We start from the raw sequence: 26,864 nt of genomic DNA on the forward strand, positions 1-26,864 counted from the left end.
CAGCTGCCATGGGGCTCAGTGCACTCCCACAGGGCTGTGCTCCAAGGTCTCCACATCCACCCTGACTCTTCCCCCTGAGTGCTCCTTAGTACCCAGTCTCTGCTTCATCAATTCTGGCTCCTCTGATGTTGCCAGAAAAGAGCCCTGCAGTCAGCATTAGCAGAGGGGCTGGAATTGACAAACAGAGACCAGGAGGGGTGGCTGCGGAGCCCAGTCCTGTGGCCAGTAGCAGGGGCTGGGAGCACAGCTGCGAGGCCACAGGGCTCGGTGCATCTCTGCAGAGCTGCACTCCTGGCCTCCAGCTGCAGAGCTCTACAGCAACCCTACCTTCTCCACTATGCACCCTCTGCAGTTCTCGCTCAGTCAGTATTGTTGAAGTGGAGCCAGCAACAGCAGGGGGGACAGCATTGGTCTCCCCTGGTCTGGCAGATTCCCTGGTTCAGAGCCGTTCAGGTCCCAGGGATGCCAGATGAGGGAAGTACAACCTGTATTCTTTGAACAAAATATGGAGTAACCACCAAACTTGTATTTCAAAAGATTTCAGGGAAACCCTCCCCTCCACACACAGATTATAATGGAATTATTATACCAGTCCATATAAGGCATTCATTTCATACAAAGTCAGGGTTTTAATTTTTTTAAATATGTAACCACAGTGCGTATAAAGTGTTGTTCATTTGTCTGTTACATGTAATTCTGTAGTGATATAAAAGGTCCATGTGGGATTTTTAATGCTTTGAAATGCAGTTAGTTTTCTTCCTCTTTTATCTTTTCATTTGAACAATCAGCAATAGTATTGCACAGGTGCACACTTTCAAAGCACCATTCTCATTTGTCTTTATCACTTGGTCCATGAAACACAGAGGCTGTTTGCAGGTTACAGTTAGCACTTTTGGTCCCTATAGGCTCCACACTGAGAACATAGCCTACTATGAGAACAGCAGAATCATCTTTTTTTTTTTCTCAATAACCTTGTGTAGCGCCCCCTCTCCACCTGGTTACCTTCTTTTAAAGCCAATCTCCTTTCAGGTTCAGATGGATAGGTCTGGGTTCTTCTGGATCCCGTCACCTACTCAATTTTATTCTTTCTGATTGATGTACTTGGCGGTGCCTCCAACCCCCTCACTCCTTCCTAGCAGGGTCACCAGGGCAGCTTGAGAGGAAAATTCTAGCCCAGGATAATCCCCACGTATTTGCCAGATAGTTGGAGACTCCCAGAAAATAACACAAACACATACACTATAATAAACACAATTATATTAAAAAGGAGACAATTATAACAGAACAGGGTAAAACACTATTTTTAGGGTCACCGGTGCCCAGCAACTGTGAGGTTAGTGTCCCGTTGGTACGCGTACTTTGTTGGGGCCCTTGATGACTGTTGACCACACAATCCTTCTCTGCAGTGGTTTAGCAGTGGGGCTGACTAGGTCCAGTACAGCCCAAAGGACTCACAAATGGGAGAAGGCAGTACATCCCTCCACAGTTTAATATGCTGCAGGTAATAAAATCCCCAAACAAATTCCCTGACTTACTAACTAAAAATTGGTGCACTCACACACTCCATGGATGACCTCAGGTTGAGAGATGACTCAGTCACTGCAGAGGGGCTGCTCTCTTCTCGCAGGGATCCTCTTCAAGCAGGAACCAGGCTGCTTCGGTCCCAGAATTTCCCATCACCGCGAAGGGGTGCAGGGCTCAAGGTGCAGACCACACAACTGCACCAAAATTCAAAACTATAGCCTCCCAGCCCAGCATTCACACCCACACAGCAGGCAGCAGCCCTGAACTTGCTGCTAGCACCGAGCTGACCATCCGGTGACTCCTCTCACCCAGGGAGCTGGAGAGCCAACTCAGCCTGGCTGGGGAAGCCTCCCAGCAAACTCCACAACTGGGAATCAACAGTGGAGACATAAACCCAGCTGAGGGATCCTGCCTTCAGGTCCCTAGAGGCCAGTTCTCAGGGGGAACCTGCATGCAGGCCTGGGTCTTACTAGCTCCCACACAGTCAGTCCTCCCCTTTCCCTGGCTGGCTCCAGACTCCCCTCCACAATGGTCTCTCCTTCCCCCTGGGAGGGGCATCTCACTCCCCATGGGTTGCAGGGCAGACTCTGGCCCTGGTAGGTAGGGGAACCAAGGCAAACTCAGAGTGCCTCTCCCTGAGCTGCCAGCAGACAAGGCCCCGGGAATCCAAGCAATCTGCTTGGGGGTTACACTTGAATTTATTTAAGCTTTGTGGAAATACTACAGGTTTCTTCAGTAAATCAGGAAAACTCAATTATGAATGAAAGTAGCTTGCTAGAATGTATTCTCCCAATATTATAATAGTGTTTCCTTAAAAGTTTCCTTTTTTTGTTTTTATGGAAATTTTTGGCTAGGAGTTTAACTATCATCAAGTATAAAAAACAAATGATAGAAATATGATTTTTTTAAAATATGGAGCACAGATAACTAGGCAGGTAAAGAAGTTGCTTAGAAAGACGAGTTAGCAGAGGATAGAGTTGGAATGATTTAGAGCATTTATTTGAGAATAAATGAATATTTCATGGACTTTCTTGCAGAAGTAGAAAAGAGGATTGCTGGCTAATGCAAGCTGTGATTTGTCAGCATATGCGCAAGACATTAGGCAATTTTAATTTCTGAAATAAATTAACACGTATTAACTGCACGATAGCCAAGTTTGCTGGTATTGGTGGACTGTAAAGGACTTTTCCTAATTTGTTTCTTCTGAATTTATGAGGGAGATCATAGGTGTTTGTTGATTTGTCATGTTAGCATCTCTCTTTCTCTTTATTGGCCTACATATCTGTGCTCCAACACTCTAAGTGGGTGTAATATGGGTTGTGGGTCAATGTTCTTTAGCTTTTCTTTGCGTAAAATGGGACTCTCTGTTCCAAGGTGATCTCCACAAACCCATGGAATGAGGATTACAATGCAGTTTATAAACACAGAAATATCAGACCAACTAAGTTTGGTGCAATTGGAAGCTTTATCATGCCTGCCACTGGTTGGTAGTCATGGGGAGACACTGAATCACAGAATGGCCAAAGCAAGGTGCATTGGACTTTGAGCTGGTATCCATCTTCTATGGATAGATGTTGATATTTTTGTGCAGATCACAACTCTGTTTTATCGACAAATACCTCATTTTCTTACCATAGACCTTCTGTGGCAAGCATGGTTTTATAAATAGAGTAAGGGTGTGTCTAGACTACAGGGCTTTGTTGAAAAAAGTGGACTTTTGTCAACAAAACTATACCTACATCTACACTGCTGCTGAGTTCTGTCGACATAACGTCGACAGAATTCAGCAGTTTTGTCGACGGCTGTAAACCTCATTCTACAAGGAATAACTCCTTTTGTCGACAGAGTTCTGTCGACAGAAGGCATTATTGCATCCACACTGTCCTTTGCGTCTACACTGTCATGTCGACAAAGTGGCTTACTTTGTCGACAGAACTGGATGTAGTCTAGATGCTCTTTGTTGACAGAAGCTTTGTCGACAGTATCTGTCAACAAAACTTCTGTTGACAAAAGCCTGTAGTCTAGACATACCCTACTGAGATTATACAGAAGTTTATTTCAGACAGAGCAGAGAATAAACTCCACATCTCTGATTTGACAGACCCCCAAGTCTTCTCCATTGAAGCATGCTGCCTTTCAGATGGACTGGGCCAAATGTGTATGCAGTTATGCTTTCTGTATTCAATGATCAACACCCTGCTCCCTGAGTTAGCAGAAAAACCGGGAATCCTGATACCCAACGTTCCATTTATGTCTCTCAAATAGCTGTGTAAGCCATGTGTCCTCCTACAGATGTTATTGTTGTAAGTGGATCTCAAGGTCCTGAATTCAAACCCTTTGGATGGCCCACAAAAGAGAAAAAGTTGGTGATGAAGTAATGTATTATTGCAGTTAATACATACACAAGGAGCCAGCCATAAGGCTTCATGGGCAACCTTAATTCTGGCATTTCCTCATCTGGGTATTTGACTTTGCAACCTTAATGTTCTTGTAATATAACTTTATGTATGTAAGGCACTATATCAATGGCATATTTTCAAAGGCACTGGAAATCTCAGGGTATTTCTGTTGAGCTACAAATCATTTAAAATGCAGGCCATCAGTTTGAATTCTACCTGCCTCAGTGGGAATTAAAAGGTGTTCCAATGTGTCCCACTATGAGATAAACTCAGTGAGTTTCGGCTCCTGCTCCCACCTCATAAATTCAGCACGAGTATATTAAGCAGAGGCCATGTTTTGCATAGACAATGGGGAGCAAACTACTCCTGTCACTCCTCCTCCCCAGATCAAGGTTGAGGCATGCTGGCAGGGAGATGTGTTTGTACATGTAAAACAAATTACACTAACCAACATAAAATGGAAATGGTACAGTAAACCTAGACAATGAAGCTCTGCAACTCATTTTAAGCAGAATTAAATTTGAAACCTTACTGTATCAAATTACATTCTTTGTTTAAAATGTTGCATGTTGTCCTTTCACCTGCCAAATATAATTTTCTCTGGGAACAAGGAGAGGATATAGCCAAGAGGCTTACAAGATTGGCCTTAATGCTTCCTTTTGAATACATTTTTCAGGATTACAGAGGGGAGCAGTTCAGGCACAATGTATAAAATTTCAGACCTGAAACTGGTTCCCAGTAGGAGCTGAGGGCTACCAGTACATCTAAGCTCAAATAACTGAAGAGTAAATTTACATCTTATTTAGCATTTAACATACTTGCATAAGCAGATGTCAGTATGTTCTTCAAAATAGCGACATGACTGCTTTTTTTTGCAATAGAAATCTTTCATTGAAACTTTTATATAAACTATCTAAGAAACAGCATAAACATCATAATAAAATAAGAGTGAGTCATAAAATTACTTAGAATAGTGTAAATAAACTTAGAAAAGAGTCCTATTTTTAAAAGAATGATTTGGTTTGAATATAGATTACTTAGACACTTTAAAAATCATTGGCCTTTTTCCTCTCTAGTTTCTATCATTCCACTCAGTGACAGCTTCTGCTCAGCATTTTTTTCTTTGTATCCTTATGAGAAATGTTTGTCACAATTCATGTCGGGCTTGAGTTGCATGCATTTGGCATTCATGCATATCATTACATCTTGCAAGGAGTGGAGACAGTAATGCAAATGATTTGTACTGGGGCTCTGATCATCTTAAGGATTTCTCACAAGTTTAGTCTTGTGCATGCAGTATAACCCATGTTACTCAGTGCCAGAATATGGCTATATGGGCAACTATTTTAATAATTAAGGATAAAATAACTAAGAACAAACTCTTTTGAATTGAAACCAAGCATTTTTAAGAGTCAAGGAGCTTGATTAAGTTTACTATACATTTACTTTCTATGACATTTCCCAGTTTTTTTAATCTGCCTTTTGTAGATATGTGCAAAGTTAAGAATAGGACAATAGAAAAATTGTAAAATCTCATGTCTTTATCAAGGGAGTCTGTTTCCTCTGTGCTAGGTTTAAAATTTAGCAGATTGCATGCTAGTGCATTATTTTTAAAGCAGGAGAAATCTTATAAAGATTGAAACCTCTTTGGGGATGCATTTTTTAAATTATTTTTTATTTTGCACTGCCTACTACAATACGGGTGGGCTCTGGGCTCTACTATATACACTGACACTTTTTTGCCTGTACTTGTATTTATCTCATTAGCATTTTGACACTCAAATTGGTATGTAGCTGCCATTAGAAGTCTTTGAATTGTCTTGCTTACAAGACACCGCAATACTACATTATTTGTACACTGACCTATTAAGAGAGCCATGTAAAATTACTGAAGATAAATCAGAGTACTTGACTTTTCCCATTGTAGCAGGCTGACTTACTGCTTACCTGCAGGCCAGTCCTGGGAAGGAGCTGCTGGGTGGTGTCTCATCTGCCATTACCTGTCCTTTCAATCTCCACTACACCAGGACTCACAACCTTGCCAGACCATGGCACCCCTTTCCCTACGTACTGCTGTCTGAGTAATGTCCATGTCCCATTTCCTCCCCTCCAAGGGCGTAGCCACGTAGCTAAAATGTAGCTTAATGCAAAGTAATGTACTTTAGTGTACTTTGCCAGCTGTTTTCTTTTTAAAGCAAAAAGGACCATTGGTAAAGGTGCACCAACCAAAATATTTTATTTAAAGCAAATTTTAAGACAAAAATAATTTTTATAATTTTGTTTTAAGTATTAAAATTAGTATTATAACATAAATACAAATATCATAATTTTTTATTGTAATTTGATGTTTTTGTTTACATATAAATATTGTTTTTTGTAGCAAACAAATCAACCTTGTTTTTTTTATTTATATATATGGCTGCCAGTCCAAATGTTTTAAAAAAAAGGCCTAAATAAATGTAAAGCTACCAGAAATTGCAGTATATCACCATCAGAATTTAAGCAATGGGGAAATTAATGGTTCTGAAAAAAGGCAAGCATTCATCAATTAAAACAGAATATTTATAATCAAAGCCAGCTTGGCATAGCAAAACAACAACAACAACAAAATAAATAAAAAACAACCAAAACAACAGAAAAAATAAAAAACAACAGAACAATGCAAAATTTACTAATCCCAATTTAAAAAAAACTATAAAAATTTGCCGTGACATAAAAATTTGGGGGTGTCCTGCTGAAACTGGTAGACCGATAGATTTCCCACCCCCAAAAAACACACTCCTCCACCAGTAATTAATCTGGTTAGCCACAGACAATAAACTGGTAAATATAACATAATTTGGTGGGATTCTGTGTATGTGTGTGTGTCTATCTGTTTGTCTGTCTGCTTATATAAGCACATGCTAACTGCTTTGCCATTGTATTCACAATAAACATGGCACATTGCCTTTCCCCCCATAAAGATCCTGTGTGCTTCATATAAGCATAACAGAGGAACCCAGTGATCTCTAAGCCCACCATTTGTCTCAATGACCCATTGAGTTCTTCATCTAGCCCCTTTCCTCAGGTTAAACTGCTGTCTGAACTTGCCACTCATCAGCAGCAGGGGTGGATCTCCTGCCTATTCCTACTCTTTGATCCTCTTCAGCTGTGGTGCTTCCTCAGATCTTTTTATCAGACCCTCAGCCTGGGAGTTGGTCAGGCCAGTGTGGCCCTGGTTCCCCCTAACTTTCCTCAGCATTGCTCTGTCCAAGGTACCTTTCTCTAGGAGGCAGCTAGGTCCCTCTCCCTCCACAACTAGAGAGACTGAGTTCCCTCAGTCTTGCAGTCACACCCCCTATCTCATGCCTTCTCCCAATGAGCTCCCGGGACAGCCCTCTTCCAGGACTGTTTTAACCTCTTCTGCTCCAGTGCGAGGCAACCGCCCCATGACACCGATCATTAGCACAAAGCTATAAGTGATGTCTGGTACAGCTGTGTGTTAATCTTTTCCTATAAGGTCTATTTGAGGCAGGATTCTTTCTGAAATCTGAAATGATAAATTGCCACTCAAATATTTGTGCAACTGATAAGCATTCAAGTAGTTAGAAGTAGAAGGGTCAAGGCAAATGACATTACATTTGGCAGGCTTTCATTTTGAAGGAGCTCTGTGTAAAATATGCCTGGCAGTAGGCTGCAAGGGAAGAAGGGACCTTGAGAGGTCATCGAGTCCAGTCCCCTGCCCTCATGGCAGGACCAAATACTGTCTAGACCATCCCTGATAGACATTTATCTAACCTACTCTTAAATATCTCCAGAGATGGGGATTCCACAACCTCCCTGGGCAATTTACTCCAGTGTTTCACAACCCTGACAGTTAGGAACTTTTTCCTAATGTCCAACCTAAACCTCCCTTGCTGCAGTTTAAGCCCATTGCTTCTTGTTTTCAGACAAGTTTAACTCTGTTAAGCGATCATTAATCGATCTGTTGTTTGTTATGTCCTCTAAGATTTCTGCTAAAATGTGTTCATTTGTGAACGTTTTTTCACATAGTCAGCATGTACCCATATTGGCGGGAGATTGGGGAAAGTAGCATATATGGCAGGAGTGGGCAAGAAGCAGCTAGCAGGCCATCTCTAGCCAGCCAAGCCACTGGATCCAGCACGTAGCTGCCTTGCTGGAACCCTTAAGCACAGTGTAGCTACAACTGTTTTAAATGTGGCTGCTGTATGGTCTGGATGCTGGGGAGCGAGGAGGGAGGCTTTGTGCTCTATCCTCCCTCCCCTCCCCAGCAAAAAAAAAAAAAAAAAAAAAGCTGAGAAATTTTGCTGCAGGCAGGGTTAGCCAATGAAGCCTCCTCCCTTCCTCCCCCTCCACTTTTCTCTCCTTCCTCCTAACCTGTCCAGAGCAGAACCATGTGGAGCAGCTTGCGACAGCAGTTCAGGTTTCTGCAGAGCTGCTGGCTGGGAGCCACCTAGGTAAGCACCTTCCAACCAGAGCCTGCCTCTGGCAGTCACCCTCTCACCCCCGTCAACTATCTGCCCCGGGCAACCCTCTGTATCTCTTTCCCCCTTTCTTCCAGGTCACAACTCCCTTGCAGACCCTCCACTGCCTCCTATACTCCTCCCCAGGCCAGAATCCACTCCTCCATCCATACTCCTTTCTGGACCCCAAGTCTCTGTCCCAGACCACAACCCCCTCCTCTACTCAAACTCCCTCTCAGACTCTACCCCCTTCTTGCACCCCAGTCTCCTACCCCAAGCTCTCTTCTGCACCTAACCTCTGTCCCAGACCCTGCACCTCCTCAGTAGAAATGAGACCCTTGATCACTTGCCAAAATCTTGGAATGGCTCCCCATTAAAAATTATTACCCACCCCTGATATATGGGGTAAACTTTCAGCATAGGTGATATGGGCACCATCTGCATGGAAAAAATTTGTAGCTAAATCGGTTACTGAAAAAAATGTTTGCTGAAAACATATGGGTTTGCAAACCCTGATTTAACTCTTTTTCCTCTGTATATGCTGAAATAAGCTTTCTTTGGAAAAAAGTAGAGCCATGGTGGGGAAAGACTAATCTTTATAACTTAGGGGTAACTGCATGCATGTCAGTGATTGCTGAAATTATGCTTCTATTTAGTAGTTAGCACAACTCTTGGATATGAAATTGCTGTGTAAGTGGTATTGAGGCGATGGTTTCCTAGTACTCACCCGTCTGCCTTTGTTTGTACCCACCTAATATCTCTTCTTTTATACATAGATTGAGATGGCGGTTATTACAGAGGCAGCCTTATGCTTGGAATTCATTGTAGAGTAAAAGAATTAAACGAAATGCAAGCATAACTTCTTGAATTAGAAAGATATTGCTTAGCTTCTTAGGTTCTGATTCCTTATGATGTTTTTGGGCCCATGCTGGAAATGCAGCCACATTGTAAAGCATATATCCTGAAAGTGCTTCATTCAACCCTGGATAAAGTAGTCTAAACATCAGCAACAATTTGTAAAGATACGTGTTTGTAAATTGGATTGGATTGTTAAGGCTAGATTTGAAAGTGAAATCATATTATGAAGAAGGGATCATCCTCTTAAGTATTATAACATTTTGTAGTTGTCCCAATATCTGTTAGTATTAAAGACGTCTGTAACATACCAATATTTTGCATGTGGGTGAGTCTACTTTATTTTGGCAGTAGAATGTGTAGCTGAGATGTGAACTATCAAACAGTGGATATTGCTAATGAAGCTCACAAGAATACAATTGATATACAAACATAATTCAGAATGTCTAAAAATGCCTGATTTGTGAGTAAGGTCAAGATTTCCATATTATTTAGACCCACTAATCCAAACTACTTAGTTGAAAATCCTCCAACATGAGTGACCTACAGCAGTCACTAGTACACTTGTGGACCAGAGATTTTCATACTAAGGATCAGTTTGCCCCATTCTCTGCCGTCTCTTCCCAAATCTTTGGTAGACCTCAAAGTGCAGGAATAGCGGCAGCATGCTCCTACTTTACAGTAGCCAACTTCAGACTTCTATAAAAATGTCATGAGTCAAGAAATGCTGTACTCATTTACTAGACTTTGCCTGAAATGCCTCATTGTGGTGCTTGTACTGGCTTAAGGTACTATTTCTTGGAACCAGAGTGCAATTCAATCTCTTTGGCAACTCATTGGTCAGAGTAAATTATCCACCAACTGAAGAAAAACACTTCAGTGCAAACCAGATGGTTGGTATATTTAGATCATCTCTTATTCTGAGTGATCCTGGTGCCTTGAAGATGGAAGGTATTTTCTCAAGGCATAACTTTTACTGGGTTTGGTGGCTGAGTTACCCAAATCTTTACAAAGGTTATCTCGTGTCTTCCTTCTGGCCAAATTCCACTGAAACCTTTTTGGGGAGTTATTATAGAACTAAAAAGCTTAAATAATGTAATTGTAATGAAATGATTCAAAGTGGAGTCCATGGGTCAGATCCTCAGGTGGTAAAAATTGGTGTAGCTCTGGTAACTTCAGCTGTGACTACAGGTTGGACCACCCTTGGACCACTAGCTACAGGTTGGTCCAGCATCCTTGGAACATGATTGGTCCCAAACGAGAGAATTTGCCAGAGAAGGCACCAGCCCCCAAGCTCCTCACCCTCTATTGGCAGGCTGCCCCGGAGGGCAACTCTACTTTTCCTTCCTTCATCCCAGCCTGGCTGGGCTACTTGCCCAGCTACTGCTGGCTCCTGGACAACACAGGCTCCAACTCCTGATGCAGGGCTCTGTGCCCGCGCAGGTGGAGGCAGCCATGGGTTTTGGATTCCGGCCCTGGTCCTGCGCAGCCAGGGACAGTGCGGGGCAGCTGCCATGGGGCTCCAGCCTCAATCCCATGCTCCTAGGGGATGCTGTAGGCTGCTGCAGGTCTTTGCCCCAGTCCCATGCTTCCCCCAGCCAGGCTGCCAACCCTGATACCCCGCCCGGCTTTCTCTCCTGCCTTTAGGCTCCTGGGATCTCTGGTCCAGGAGCATCCATGGTCCTGTTGGACCACGGATGTTGCCAGACTACAGCGTGCCAGATTTTGGAGGTACGGCCTATAACAATCCTACCATACCTTTGGAAGCCAGATGCATTCTTAATGGATGGTCTCTCCGTCTTGGTTCAAAGGGCATCATGAGGTACACAGGTTTACTGTCCTGATGGTCTAATTTTGGCACTTTATAAAATTTAGCCAGTTGTAAAAATGATTGTGGTGATATCCCTTGTTTTTTTATTTGTTTGAGGATGATTGTGCGATCTAATATGTGCGTCCAATTCTATAGTTGCACTTGCAGTAAGCTTTCCTTAATTATTTCTACTATTTGACCTCCGTAGGCCACACATGCAACTGTCAATGAAACATCATTATTTTGGAGACTGTTAATGAGGTGCATGTTATAAATTGTGATAGCATGTTGATCCAATAGTAAACTACTGATACCTCCCCCCGTTTTCACTGCCTTACGTATTCCATTAATAACACTATTAATTTTGAAATTGACTTTCAGTGTCTGCAGAATTCCAGATGGATATGCCAGGCAGTCAGCCCTGAGTCTCTGACTGGGTGGGGCTGATTAATCACCTGTGAGTCGGTGCTGCCAGGCAGCTTAGAGGGAACACTGCTCAGTGGCATAGATACTCATCCCACATTTTCTACCATGTACTCCATTGTAGGGTGTAAAAATACCCCTGAGTTGGGCTATGGTTGTATGGTTGGACATTCCATGGGTAGTGTAGTACTAGGGAGTGTGGGTGTCGAAAGCGCTAGGGTCTGTGTTGGTGTTTGGCAGGCTTCTTCACATACCTGTACATGGTACATACATTTACCATATGGTCCTGACCATAGACCAAGTCCCTGTATATATTTCTGCATCTTTTACTTGTATATTATATATGCAAATAGATGCACTTAGTGTGTCTTGTAAATTAGTAAACTGTACCCAATTTGTCCAGTTCTTTTATGCTTTTGTGATTCTCTGTACATGGCTAACCATGGAATCCCCAGTTTGGAAACAATTCAGAATTACTTTGGTAGCTTCGGGTATAAGTGTGTGAACATTGTATCCCAGATCTCCGTTCTTCCCCACTATTACTGTTGTGTGTTTTTCCACTGTTTGATTGAATGCCATTAGAGTTTGCTCCATTTCTGGAATCTCCCTTCTTAGGTATGTCTGTATGCCCAATATGGGTGTCAAGTTCTTCTTTGTTGCTGGACTCTATCCCTGGACTCACAGTAATTAATATAGACTGATCACAATCAATAGTGTCAGCAATCATCCAACAACAACCACATTTTTCCCTGTGTTTTGTCCTCTAAAGTCAGTTCCTTTTCAGTTCTTTGTCGGGTGTTGTCAATCTCCTGGGCTGGCAGTTCTTGGGCGTGACCTATCTCTGCAATAGTCCATCCCCAAACGATTGTAATATTGAGTGATGCAGTTCTATGAAGAGGTCCCACTTGTCGTCTTCCTTCTATTTCACACACCATCTTCAGGTTAGTCCCAACTGGATAGCTTTGGCTTTTTGCCAGTCTCCTGGTGGTGTCTGGTAGAATTTCTGCCCAGAGGATTCGGGCCACCACATGTGTCTGATTAATGTTGGCGGTGTCAGATAACCACCTTCATGTACAGGATCATGCATGCCAAAGTCAGTGGTATCCGTAGCCAGGCTGACATTGCACCCTGCAAAAATATAAAAACAACATGTGCTTTTCTCTCATATAAGAATGTGTGTGTGGGTGGGTGTGTATACAACTCCCCCCCTTTTAATCTATCTATATATAGCAGCAACTATATTACATTATGTCTTTCCAGACTGCTCTGCTTTGAATTTGAATGTGTGAATTTGAACTATTCCACCTTTTCATGTTTTCTGGCTCCAAATTTATCCAGGGTTTCCAAAAGATAATCCCAGTATAGGAATGTTAAAATTTCTTCATCACTCAATGGGTTTAGAAACAGGAATCTAGTATTCAGAGGGTCACCCTGTGTGGTATTCCTCCATTCAAGTCCTGATCCCATTACTGAAAGAGATTCTGCTCCCACTTGATCCACTTTCCAAATTGAGGTGTTTTTATCATTCCACCAAATAGTTAGTTCATTGTCAATTCCCCATTCAATCTGTCCTCGGGTACTGAACCCAGGGAAGGGTTGGCAAACCTCACATCTTTTTAATTGATTCCAGGCCACATGAAGTAGTAACCTGGGTACAGAGGGAGCCCGGAGGTTGGGAGTTACAAATCTTCCATTACTCATTTGAAAGGATTCCATTGTGTTTATCCGGCCCTCTTATCTTGTATGTAAATTCTGCAGAAAAAGCACAAGACATGTAATACACAGTTTTAACTTGAGTACCCCTTCAAGGCTTTGCATATTTCCACTGGGGCTGCTTCTGCAGTTCAACCAGATATGAGGATGGTTCTAGCTTGTCTAGGATTGGTTGGGGTCTTTGCTTTTCTCCTTTAGGAGATTTCTTTTTAGGAATTGGTCCAATTTTAACCATGACTTGATCTCCGATTTTCCATTGTGTAATATCACTGTTCTCATCAAAGGCCTGATTCATTTTTTGCTGTTCTACAAATGCTGTTCCTTGTATTGTTTTCAACCGATATTTAAAGCTATTCATCCAGATGGTTGTTGCTAGAGCTGTTATAGTATTCCAATCTAGTGGGTACAGTAAGTTTTCCCATCCAGGCATGGGTCTCCCAAAAAATATTCCATAAAGACTCAATCCTGTCATGCAGTTGGTCTGGCTGCAGATCCTCATAAGGACCCTTGGGAGTGCCACATCTCAATGTGTTCCCAGATCATTACACACTTTAGACAGTTCAACTTTCTTAGATTTATTCAAGAGCTCTACCTGTCCCCCTGCTTGAAGGTGATAGGGAATATGCAATGACATTGGAATGCTGGCCCATGTCCCCATGATCCAGTATACTTCGCCAGTAAATGCCGGTCCCTTGTCAGAATCAATACTCTGGGGTAATCCCCATTTAGGAAAAATTTCCATTGGTATAATTTTGGCAGACGCTTGGTTGTTTTCTTTCCTCATGGGAAATGCTTCTATCCATTTACTGAAACTGTCTACAATTACCTACAATAAAAACCTGTCCCCCCGGGTGTCGCAGGTAAGGGTCCTTCAAAGTCTCACTGTAATATTTGTAGGGGGCCTTTTAATGTTTGATGCATTAACTCTCTGCACCTTTTCCTTCTGGCTGGATCCTGCTTTGCACAGGTAAAACATCTGTGAATGTGTATGTCAAGATCCTCTTTCATTTTAGGACACCATCCTAGTTTTAGCAACAAGGAGTCCTGTGGCATCTTATAGACTAAAAGATATATTGGAGCATAAGCTTTTGTGGGCAAAGACCCACTTCGTCAGATGCATGTCAGTTTTGTAAGCTTTTGCACTGCCTCATCTAATTTTGAGTGTCCTAGTATCATGGAACTGTGTATCCAACCCAACAAGAGATTCTGTATTTGTTTGGGTATTAGTAAAACCCATTTAAGTGTCAGGTTTTGCCTACTTTTTTCAGGGGAACTCCTTGCCTCTATTTTCTGTTCTTGCTTAGTTTGTGCTCGTCTGGTTACTGCCACAGGCACGTTTCCATATGGTTTCAATAAGTGCAGCTTCTTTGTTTAGCACATCTGCCTGCTCATTTCCCTTTCTTAGGGGGCTTATTCTTTTGTGCACTTTTATTTTGACCATTCTGACCTTTTCATAATATTTTTCCAATTCCTCTGTTTGCTGCCACAATGCTTTGTGTTTAATGTCAGATCCATAGGTTCCCATGAAACCATTGGCATTCCACCATTGAAGGTAAATTGTGGTCCCTTTGTAAACATAGTCGGAATCAGTTCTAATAATTATTTCATCTTGCTTGCTCTTCATTCTCTCCAAAACCTCTATCACAGCCAGCGCTTCAGCTGCTTGTGTTCCTCCTCTTTGTAGTTTGAATTGAAAAGAGCCAAGTTGCTACAGGTTGCCTGCTAAGTAAATTCCTGCAAATCCAGTGACTCTCTTACATTCAATGTAATATGAACTGCCATCCACAAACCAAATTGTTTTACCAATTACTTGCTCAACTGGAGGTGCCTTAAAGACAGAGTATGCTCTGGGGTTCAGATATGTGTTCCTGGCCACTTACAGTCAGGCCCCATGTAGAAATTTCAGGTTCTCTCAGGATAACCTACTGAACATTTTCTGTCATGAGAGCAAAGACCCATTGTATGACTTTGTCAGCTCTCATATGCCCTTTGGATACATTTTCCTGACTCAGTAGTTTTCCTAGGGCATGATAGCTTTTTACAATGACTTTACTTGTTCTGATAATGGCCAGGCTTTTGGCAGTGACCAATAGGCAGCAAGAACAGTTTGTTCACAGATTCCCAATTTACTTTCTGGAGCTATTAATGCTCGGCTGTAGTATGCAATGGGTCTTTCCTCAGCACCAGTATCCTGCGTGAGCATACTAATAATACAGACATTTTTCACACTAGGATACAATATAAAAAGGAAATAATTGTTAGGGGCAGCCAGAGTAGGTACCTCCATCAATCTCTTTTTAAAGCTTTCCCACAGATTAGTCATTTCCTCCATCGTGGTCCACACCTCATATAAGGGCCCTGCCTTCTCTGCATAGCCCGCCATAAATTCCCTGAAAAAGTTAGTTAACCCCAGAAAGGACTGCAGTGATTTAGTATCTGTTGGCATAGGCAAGTTTACAATGTACTTAACTCTTTCCTGGTCAACAGATCTTCCCCCTTCACTTATTTTAATTCCCAGATACTGCACTTCTCTGTTTAAAATGAGATTTTGAGGAATTAAATTTCAAATCATATTCCTGGCAACAGTTCAAAAGCTTTTTCACCAGCGTTTCATGTTCTTGCTCTGTTTCACTAACCAGCAGATTATCATCTACATACTGCATTATTTTCCCTGTTTGTAGCAATCCTTCCTTTTCTAGCATGTTTTGTACAGCAGTGTGGAAGATTGTGGGTGTGTACAAGTACCCCATGGGCAAAACATTCCAACAATGCAAATGCTGTTCGATACTGGGATTCTGGATCCAAAGGTAAGCTCCAGACGCCATGTGCCACATCAAGTACTGGGAACCACTTCATTTCAGAGGACACTACCTCCAGTAGCTCAGGATAGGCAGCCACAAAAGGGCCCTCCCCCACTTAGCAGTTTTGTTTAGCCTTTAATAGTCAATAGTCAATTTCCAGGTTCCATCAGGTTTTTTAACTGGCCAGATAGGCTTTGACCACCTTTGGATCAGTTTTCGTTTTTCCAGTTCTTCGATGACTTGACTTAGTGATTCTTTAGCTTCCTGAAGTATGGGATATTGTTTAATATACAGAGGCACATCACCACCTAGGGTTACAGAGGTTTGTACCTTGCCTGTATCGAAGGAGTCAGCTGCCCAAACATTCTGGCTGCGTCTAGACTGGTAACTTTTTCCGCAAAAGCAGCTGCTTTTGCAGAAAAACTTGCCAGCTGTCTACACTGTCTGCTTGAATTTCCGCAAGAACACTGACGATCTTGTGTAAGATTGTCAGTGTTCTTGAGGAAATGCTATGCTACTCCCATTCAGGCAAAAGCCCTCTTGTGCAAATGCTTTTGCGCAAGAGGGCGAGTGTAGACAATGCGGTATTGTTTTGCGCAAAAAAGCCCCGATTGCGAAAAAGGCAATCAGGGCTTTCTTGCGCAAAACCGCGTCTAGATTGGCACGGACACTTTTCTGCAAAAAGTGCTTTTGTGGAAAAGTATCTGTGCCAGTCTAGACGCTCTTTTCCACAAATGCTTTTAACGGAAAAACTTTTCCGTTAAAAGCATTTGCGGAAAATCATGCCAGTCTAGACGTAGCCTCTGTGTCTCAGTCACCACTCCCAGCCTTCCAGAGGTGGTGGGTTTGATTTTATTGCTTTGACTGTTTCAGTGGTCCATCCCCTGGGAACCAGAGTAACATCCATTCCCTCACTTATAGTATGGACTTGTCTGATACACATATTTGGAAAATCTAAGATTATCCCCAATTATTTTGTCTGTCCCAATTAAATCTTCTCTCTCTGACCCGGCACACTTCTCCTGAATGGTATGTGCACCAAACTGGAGAGGAAGACTTTTTACATCGTAAGTTTGCGTGTTTCCTGATATTCCTTGTATCTGTGTTGAATATATAACTGGACGAGAATCAAACAAACATTTTATAATAGGTTCTTCTTCGAGTGCTTGCTCATGTCCATTCTGATTAGGTGTACGTGCGCCGCGTGCACGGATACCAGAGCTTTTTTCCCTTAGCAGTACCCATAGGGCCAGCAGGGAGCCCCCTGGAGTGGCGCCGGTATACCGGTGCATATATACCCCTGCTGGCCCTTCCACCCCTCAGTTCCTTCTTACCGCCCGTGACGGTAGCTGGAGCATGCTTCAGGCTATTGCCTATCTCTTAGCAGCTTATCTCTTATCCGTTGTATTATAGTTCGCAGTTGAAGTTCTTCTCTAGTTAAGTAGTTGTTAAGTATTGTAAATAGTTATTTAGATAAGGGAGCAGTGGAACCCTCCCGCGAGGGGAGGGCATGCCAGGGCCCCAGGGCTTCAAACCCTGTGCCTCCTGCTCCAACCCTATGCCCTGCGGAGACCCTCATTCTGACTGCCTAAAGTGTCTGGGCGAGGCACATCGAGCTGAAAGCTGCTCTATCTGTAAGAGCTTTAAGCCCAGGAATAAGAAGGAGAGGGACTTCCGGCTGAAACTCCTGCTGATGGAGTCGGCACTGCAGCCTCAGGGCGAGGAGTGGCCTCACTCCGCCCGCAGCGCACCGACGGCGGCACAGTCGGACAGCAGGGCACCGAGGCGCAGATCGCCGTCACCGGTGCCGAGGGCCTCCAAGAGCTCGAGGGGTCGCTCGGCAGAGAGGAGTGCCCAGAAGGTGCGCCCTAAGGAGGAGCACCTTTCTTCTAAGTCCTCTAGAAAGAGGCACAGCCCGGACAAGGGCAAGAGCCCTGGGCAGCCGTGGGGCTAGGAGAGGTCCGCCAGCCCTCCACCCCAGAAACTTTTGAGGCAGCTCGGGACCTCATTCACATGGCTGTGGACGAAGGGGAGGGCCCGGTGCCGCAGGAGCGGACCGCGCCGGCCTCAAGTGCCCCCCAGCAGGACAGGGCCGGGTCGTGGGACCCTCTGAGCGACGGGCAGGCCTCGGCCCAGCAGCAGCAGTTTCCCCTGGTGCCGGGGAGAACACCGGCACCGGAGCCGGGACGAACACCGGCACCGACCCCGGGCCCGCTCCCGACGGCACCGGCAGCGACTCCGGGAGCGTGTGGGCTCGCGACGCCGACTGCACCGGCACCGGTGCAGGGTCCGGTGCCGCAGACGGCTCCCTGGGCGGTGCAGGGCCCCGCACCGTATTACACATCACCTGCGGTGCCGCAACAGGCGCCCCGCACGGCACCGATGCTGATGCCTCTCCCGGCACCGATCCCTGCTTACTCCTTGGGAGCACAGCAGCAGAGCGTGGCACCGGTGCACGTAACGGCACCGGAGGGGTACGCACCGGCCTATCAGATGCACCCGGGTACCACCGCAGCAAAGGCCTCCACTCATGCCACCACCGGCACCGTGTGTGGTGCACAGGGGCAAGCCATCAGCCATGGCAGACCAACGTAGGGTGCAGGCTTCATCGGCCCCTCCCTGGTCAGCATCAGAGTACTCTTCGGAGTCGGAGGCTGAGTCAGTGGCTTCGACCGGGCCCTCATATAGGTCGCGGCCGCGCCATAGGTCCCGCTCGTCGGTCAGATCATCTCACCGGGAGCCGATGGTCCAACAGCAGTCACAGGGGCAACCCTAGTGGGCTTTCTGGACGCCCTGGGAATACCATCAGGCCCAGGGGCCTCCCCCTACGGGGCCGGCAGCGGGGTCATCTCGAAGAAGTAGCACCCCATCTGCCACCCCCTTGACAGCCCCCCCGCCTGGAGGTGGCTCGCCCATGGCATCGGGGCCGAGACCCCCGGTTATTGGTCAGGGGGAACCGGGGGCGCAGTTGACCGAGGAGACAATCCCCTCAAGGGACTTCTCGTCGTCCTCACCAGACGAGGCCCTGGCTGACCCCGCTCCTCAGCCCCCGTCTATGGACTCTAGGACGCACCAGGAGCTGCTCCGGAGGCTGGCGGTCAACCTTGCGGTCCAGCACGAGGAGGTTCACGAGGACTTAGACCCGATGGTGGACATCATAGCGGCAGCGGGCCCTGGTCGAGTGGCGCTCCCACTGAATAAAACAGTGGACAAGCTGTCTAAAACCCTGTGGCAGACGCCAGCCTCTATTGCACCGACCCAGAAGGGGGTCGAGAGAAGATACTATGTACCCACCCGGCTCTGGGATCCATAGTGGTTCAGGCCGCTGGGCAAAAGGAGTGCCAAGGGCCTCCAGGCCCCACTCCGAAGGCAAAGGAGCCTAGGAGATTGGACCTGGTTGGCCGGAAGGCCTATGCCACGGGGGGCCTCCAGCTACATATAGCTAACCAGCAACTGATGCTGGGGCGTTATGCTTTTAATACATGGGCGTCCATGCAGAAGTTTGCCAGCCAGCTTCCTCCCGAATCCCGTCAGGAGTTCGGGGCCTTGACGGAAGAGGGACAGGCAGTGGCGCGTACCTCTCTCCAGGCGGCCTTGGACGCAGCCGATTCGGCAGCCCGCACCATGGCCACAGGGGTGGTGATGAGGCGTAGTGCCTGGCTGCAGGTATCTGGCATCCCACCCGAGGTGCAGACCACTATCCAAGACCTGCCCTTTGAGGGGCCGGCCTTATTTTCAGAGCAGACTGATTCCAAGCTGCATAGCCTGAAGGACTCAAGGGCAACCCTGAAGTCACTAGGGATACATACCCCGGCGCCTCAGAGGCGCTCTTTCCAGGCTAGACCTACCCTAGAAGGGGGCAGAATAACGACAGGGGTCGCAGGAGAGGCCGCAACAATAGCCGCCCTGACCTCTTTAGTCTCGGTCAGACTCCGAGAGAAGCTCAGGGCTGTCTCCCGGTCACCAAGCTAAGCCCTCATTTTGAAGGTACGCCAGAGAGCAGAGTACCAGTAGCGCCTATCTGTCTGCCTTTTGGGGACCGTCTCTCCCTATTTTACCAGGGATGGTTAAAGATCACGTCGGACCGTTGGGTCCTAGACCTGGTGAAGCAGGGATACACTATCCCCTTCCTTTCCTACCCTGCCTCCCATCCCCCATCCCCGTCCCTTTTCAGGGACCTCTCTCATGAGACACTCCTCCAGCAGGAGGTGTCCAACCTGTTGATGCTAGGGGCCATAGAAAGGGTGCCTCCAGACGTAAGGGGAAAGGGTTTCTACTCCCGCTACTTCCTAGTACCCAAGGCGAAAGGGGGTATGCGTCCCATACTAGACCTCCGAAACCTGAACACCTTTATAAGGAAGACAAAGTTCAGGATGGTGACGCTAGCCTGCATCATCCCATCGCTCAGAAAGGGGGACTGGTATGCTGCTCTCGATTTAAAGGATGCGTACTTCCACATTTCAATTTTTCCAAGTTACAGGAAATTCCTCCGGTTCACGGTGGGACAGGACCACTTCCAGTTTACGGTCCTCCCCTTTGGACTGTGTACAGCCCCGAGAGTCTTTACCAACTGTATGACCGTGGTAGCCGCGTTCCTGAGGCGGCACAGGGTCCAAGTGTTCCCATACTTGGACGACTGGCTCATAAAGGGCAAGTCTCGAGAACAAGTACTGGACCACGTCTCAAGGGCCAGGGCTCTGTTCGAGGGTCTCGGCCTTCTCATAAACGAGGCCAAATCACTGCTAGAGCCCACGCAAGTGATAGATTTTGTGGGGGCCCATCTCGACTCGCCTGTAGGCAAGGCGTCCCTACCGAAAGACAGATTTTCGACCATTCAATCGCTGGTAGTGGGGCTGCAGGCGTTCCCGACTACGACGGCGAGGACCTGCATGAGGCTGCTAGGCCACATTGCGGCGGGCACTTACGTGGTCCAACACGCCAGGCTACGCATGCACCCATTGCAGGGGTGGCTCAAGGTAGCGCACAACCCCTTGAGGTTGCTGCTGGATGCGGTGGTAACTATCCCTCAGGACATTCTGCACTCGCTGGACTGGTGGAAGGACGAGAGCACGGTGTGTGCGGGGGTCCGATTCACCAAGCCGTCCCCGTCTGTGCAGCTGGTCACGGACGCTTCGGATGTGGGATGGGGCGCTCACCTGGGCAACCTCAGGACACAAGGTACGTGGTCAACAGAGGAGGCTCACCTCCATATAAATATCAAGGAGCTGCGGGCGGTCAGGTTGGCCTGCAGGGCGTTCCTTCCCCACTTACAGAACAGAGTGGTGGCAATGCTGACAGACAATACTACGGCCATGTTCTATATCAACAAACAGGGTGGGGCACGTTCCTCTCCCCTGTGCTGGGAAGCCCTAGATCTATGGGAACTGTGTATAGCCCACAGCATCTTCCTGGAGGCGTCTCACCTCCCAGGGACCAGGAACGGGCTAGCGGACAGGCTCAGCCATTCAATCCAGGTGCACGAGTGGGTGCTAAGGGGGGATGTACTTCACGAGGTCTTCCAGAGGTGGGGGTTTCCCTCCTGGACCTGTTTGCAACTCTGAGCAACGCCAAGTGCGGGGAGTTTTGTTCGTACATGGGACACGGTCAGGGCTCTCGGGGAGATGCGCTGCAGGTCAGCTGGCCCAGGGGCCTACTCTATGCCTTCCCCCCGTTCCCTCTGATCCACGACACACTTCTCAGAGTGCAGAGGTTCAGGGCTCGGGCCATCCTGATAGCGCCAGTATGGCCTCGACAGTATTGGTTCACCACCTTGCTGGATCTGACTGTGGAGGGCCCGCTCAGGCTACCCCTAGTGCCAGATCTAATCACTCAGAGCTGCGAGGCCGGGGTGGCACTCCACCCGAGCCTTCCATCTCTCCACCTAGCAGCGTGGCTCCTCAGTGGCTCTCAGTGACGGAGCGAGCTTGCTCTAGAGCAGTCCAGGAGGTCCTCTTAGAAAGTAGGAAGCCGTCCACTAGAGCTCTTTACGAGGCTAAGTTGAAGAGGTTTACTTCCTGGCTGGAGGGCAGGACGCTCGCTCCAGGTGAAGGGGCTGTTCCGACTGTCCTGGAATTCCTTCTCCACCTGCGGAAACAGGGCCTGGCCACAGCCTCCCTAAGGGTGTACCTGGCGGCCATTGCGGCCTTCTACGCCGGGGGGGGGTCAAAGGTCTATCTTTGCCAACCCCTTGGTTAAAAGGTTTCTAAAGGGAGTCGACAGGTTGATGCCATATGAGAGGCCTCCGGTACCGGCGTGGGACCTTAACCTGGTCCTGACTGCCCTTATGAAGCCCCCGTTCGAGCCCCTAGCTTCATGCTCCCTGACACATCTGTCTTATAAGGTAGCTTTCCTTGTGGCCATTACCTCGGCCAGGCGGGTGTCTGAGCTTAAGGCCCTCACATCAGAACCACCTTACACGGTGTTTTTTAAAGACAAGGTGAGGTTGCGTCCACACCCAGGATTTCTTCCCAAGGTGGTCTCACACTTCCACATGTCCCAGGATATTTACCTGCCAGTGTTTTACCCTAAGCCACACGCGTCGCCCAGGGAACAGGCTCTGCACTGCCTGGACGTTAGGAGGGCGTTGGCTTTTTATATAGATAGGACACGAGAGTTTCGTAAGTCAAATCAATTGTTTATTTCAGTGGCAGAAAGGATGTATGGTCAGCCAGTCTCGACGCAGCGTATATCCTCGTGGATTACTTCCTGCATTCGACTGTGCTACGAGGGCGCGGGTAAACCACCGCCGCGCATAACAGCACATTCCACTAGAGCCCAGGCGACGTCGGCGGCATTCCTGGCCTGCGTGCCGATCTTGGAGATCTGCAGGGCAGCAACCTGGTCATCAGTGCACACCTTTGCAGAGCATTATGGAATCACGCAGCTGGCCAGGGAGGATGCTGCTGTCGGGACGGCAGTTCTGTGTTCTGCAGAATAATAAAATAATACTTAGTCACCTTCCGACCCCGCCTCCGGAGGGGGGACACAGCTAGGGACTCACCTAATCAGAATGGACATGAGCAAGCACTCGAAGAAGAGGTTACTTACCTCGTAACTGTAGTTCTTCGAGATGTGTTGCTCATGTCCATTCTGCATCCCACCCACCTCCCCATGTCGGAAGGAGCCGTCAAGAAGGAACTGAGGGGTGGGAAGGCCAGCAGGGGTATATATGCACCGGTATACCGGTGCCACTCCAGGGGGCTCCCTGCTGGCCCTATGGGTACTGCTAAGGGAAAAAAGCTCCGGTATCCGTGCATGCGGCGCGCGTACACCTAATCAGAATGGACATGAGCAACATGAGTTACTTACCTCGAAGAACTACAGTTACGAGGTAAGTAACCTCTTCTTTTCCAGCCTCTGTATCCAATAGAAAATCTGTAAGCTCAACCATGATTCAGAGGCTTAAGACATCTATTTAACATTCCTAAACATCTGTTGTCATGGGCTGCTGGAAAATGCATTCCGAGTTACAGGGAGAGCTGTCTGATTTCTCACCACGGGGTCATTCAAACCAGAGGTTAACAGAGATGCTTCAGCAACTTTTGTCACAGGTTTTTCCTCCCCCATCAGAGATTCTCTGCTCAGCATTAAAGCCTGCAGCTTTGCTTGCAGATTTTCAATCTTTCCTTTCAACTCCACATGTTCCTGTTTCAACACTCCTACTCACTCTTTCTACCTCTATTCATTCCTCTGCCTTTCCAGTCTCAGATACGGCCACAGATGGAGTATCCTGGTCCCTCAGTTTTCCACTGTCCTAACTGCATTTGCAGCTCATGCAGTGGGGTACCCTCCTGTCGCTTCATGGCTGTTTCCACCTTTTCAGTCAATTCATTCCATGGGATATGTTTGCCTCCATCCTCACACCAAGCATTCATCCATTCCACTACTCCTGGTGGCAATGCATGCAGTGCAATTGCTTTCAGTGCTTCTGCATCTCCTTCCCCCATGGCCACCCTAATGTATGTCAATCTAGTCAGCCAGTTTGGCAGGAGCCTCTCCTGGTAACCTTGCAAATGCCTTCAAAGCTCCAGAAAATTTAAAATGCACTTGAGCCACACATTTAATCAACTGAAAAATGTCATAATCAAAACCAAGAGTACGTGAATTTAGCAGTTGCAGTAATGTCTGAACTAGCAATGGTTTCTGTTTAATCTCAATTTCTACTCCCTTCAGTAGTTGTGAGCATTTATATAAACATGCTAAAAATGTGTTAAAGTTTTCAGAATGGGAGGGGGGACTGACAGCTCCAGCTAAAACAGTTAACTCATTGATTTTTAAAGGCTTGAGCCTGGCTGTTAAATCACTGGCTGGAGATGTACCTGTTTTACACTTTGCATACTTTTGTGTTATATTCCCCTTTCTTTCTTTTTTTGTTTCCAACCAAGGCTCTCTCAAGGCTTCCCCTGTCCTCTGGTTAGCATCCAGTATTTCTCTCATTGTCCAATTTATACGGGAACTGTCCTCTCCTTCAGATTGTTCTCCCTCTTCCTCTGTTCTGTTTCCCAATTTCACAGGGATTAATCTAGGCTTTGGCAGAATTTTTTCCAGAACCTGGCTCTCATCATAAAATGGCGGTTTCGGTGCAGTAGCCCTGGCCCACCTGGGTCGTTCCACATGTCCCTAGTGCAGCATCCATTCCAACTGTCCCAATGGTCCATCTTAGAATTTAGCCAGGGCCACCTGTTTCCATTTCTGTCCCACTGCTTCTGACACTGTGCCAATTCCTGAAAGCTGTTGCTTTGCAGCAAGGGACAGCACTTCTCTCTTTTGCAAGTTTTCAGCAGCTTTTTCTAGTCTCTTATTTTCCTACTTTGCTTGTTCAAGCAGATCGTGTATTTGTATTGTCTGTTGCCCTGCCATCAGGGCTTGAGCTTTCCAGTGCTCTATTGCTTGTATTGCTTCTTTTACTTCTCTGGTCTGTCCTATTACGGGGAGGCTAGCAGTGTGGCATGCTATTTAAGCCACCTCACTACTATGGACATGAGTTGCAAAATCCTAAGCTTTTTACTACTATTACTATTTTTCAGTGCTTCAGTTTCTGCCATGGCTCTACATATACTAGTTCATGTCTCCCCATGTTCTTTTTTGAACTCATAGGTCCCTCCTTTCCTAGCAATACAATGGGTCCACACGATTTGAGGGTATCAGGGGTTACCCATGGTTTTCTGCCATGTTAGATCGTGATTCCAACAGAGAATAACAGTTTGCTTGCTTACCAGATCAGCAGTTGGGGTTACCAGTGCTGTCAGTCAGGCGGGGCCGTCCCAATGAGTTCCTGACAGGTCCTCTATTATATCAATGATGATAAATTTTTCGGTGTGTGTGTTCATGTGCTCTCCTGTCTAACGCATTAAACATGCTCAATTAGTTAACACGACAGACTCCCGAGAGAGTCCCCAGAGACCTCAAATCAGATAAAGATCGAAAAGATCTGAGTAGGTTTATTGACAAGCGACCTACAATAATAGCTGTCAGCGAACAGACTCACTACTGAACCACTACACCTTATGAAAGCCATGTCAATGGACTAACAACCAACTAAGCACTCTGGATTTTAGCGCCGCTCACCCAGTCAGTTGACAATCACCTTTTCGGGTGCACTTTTATATACAGGTACAAACAAGTTACGTATCACTCCTGACGTATCAAGGTGCCACCCTCTGTTAGCTATTTACCGCTCCTTACCTCACACAACGGGGGTTTCCATTACTATCCATCATTCTGTCAATTTAGACCTGGTCCTGGGTTGGCATGTTTGTTATCCATGGGGTGTGTGTTGTTACCAACATGTTACTTAATGAGGTGTTTTGTTTTGATCCCTCTAGACTGTGGTCACAGCCTGCACCCAGTACTTTTTAAGTCTGAATGTTTCTGTAATATTAGCCCTGTTCTTGCTGATTTCTATGAGCAGGGCCTGCCTCTTTCTCACAGCTTAATTTTGCTTTATGTTAGCAACATTTTGACCATAGCTGTCTAGGCCTCAGGCCTCATACCCAGCCTGTGGTACATGGGCTTATGTTTCAGTCTCTCATCTTACTACAGCAGATATCTGGATTTCTAGCCTATTAAACATTGAATTGCATCGGCAGCAGTGTGAAATTATATGAATCCAGAATGTCCTTCCCTAATTAGATCTGTGGCATTACCCTTTGTATTTTGTTTAATTTGGGGATTGAATTTCATATTCTAGTTTCATAGTCATTTGCTCTTTTTCAAAGTTAGTTAATAATGTTTTTATTGTTCGGATGTTTTTTTCATGTGTGTGTGTATCTGAATGATATGAAAATCTCATATGCAGGCAGAGGTGTGAGACTGTGGAGAGAAAAAAGGTTTCTCGGCACTAAAAGTTATGGATCAGTTCTTTTGTGCTACAGCCTCTTATTCAGGTGACAAGCGCTGAAGCTTGTTTTGGCTTATTCATAAGTAAAAACTGTTTCCTTTATTGTAAAAAGGAGCTAGATACTTTTCATCATGCATCTCAGTAGTTTCTCCTCTGTGTCTATTGTAGGGTGCTGTAAATAACCAAAATACCGAGTGGACAATTGAAGCATGACATCTGTTTGCTTGTTCTTTCAATTACTTTGTTTTGGAAACTATTCCTTGAAGTCACAATTGTAACTTTTATAGATACCTGCTTTCCTTTTCTTCATACAATGGTAATTCAGTGCCTTCACCAAAAGGGTCATTATTGCAGATATATTATTTGGCATGCCTTTCCTTATATAGTAAATTGTTACCCATATCCAAGCAACTACTAAAGAGAAATTGTAATAGAAATGTAGCCGTGTTAGTCTGGTGTAGCTGAAGCAAAATGCAGGACTATGTAGCACTTTAAAGACTAACAAGATGGTTTATTAGATGATGAGCTTTCGTGGGC

General features: G+C 46.1%; 2 protein-coding genes across 19 annotated transcripts in view; both read left to right on the forward strand.

Moving 5' to 3' along the window:
- Positions 1–26,864, forward strand: part of LOC102448489 (plasma membrane calcium-transporting ATPase 2) — an 857,866-nt gene that overhangs the window by 388,628 nt on the left and 442,374 nt on the right. The window lies entirely within an intron of this gene.
- On the forward strand, positions 17,354–23,108 carry LOC149523786 (uncharacterized). Its single transcript, XM_089781097.1, is given in 2 exon segments — positions 17,354–22,138; positions 22,140–23,108. Coding segments are annotated over 2 exon segments (1,437 nt in total). The 5' UTR covers positions 17,354–21,487; the 3' UTR covers positions 22,926–23,108.

The sequence above is a fragment of the Pelodiscus sinensis genome, chromosome 11, assembly GCF_052426305.1.
Source record: "Pelodiscus sinensis isolate ZL-2025 chromosome 11, ASM5242630v1, whole genome shotgun sequence".
In the NCBI taxonomy this organism is placed as follows: Eukaryota; Metazoa; Chordata; order Testudines; family Trionychidae; genus Pelodiscus; species Pelodiscus sinensis.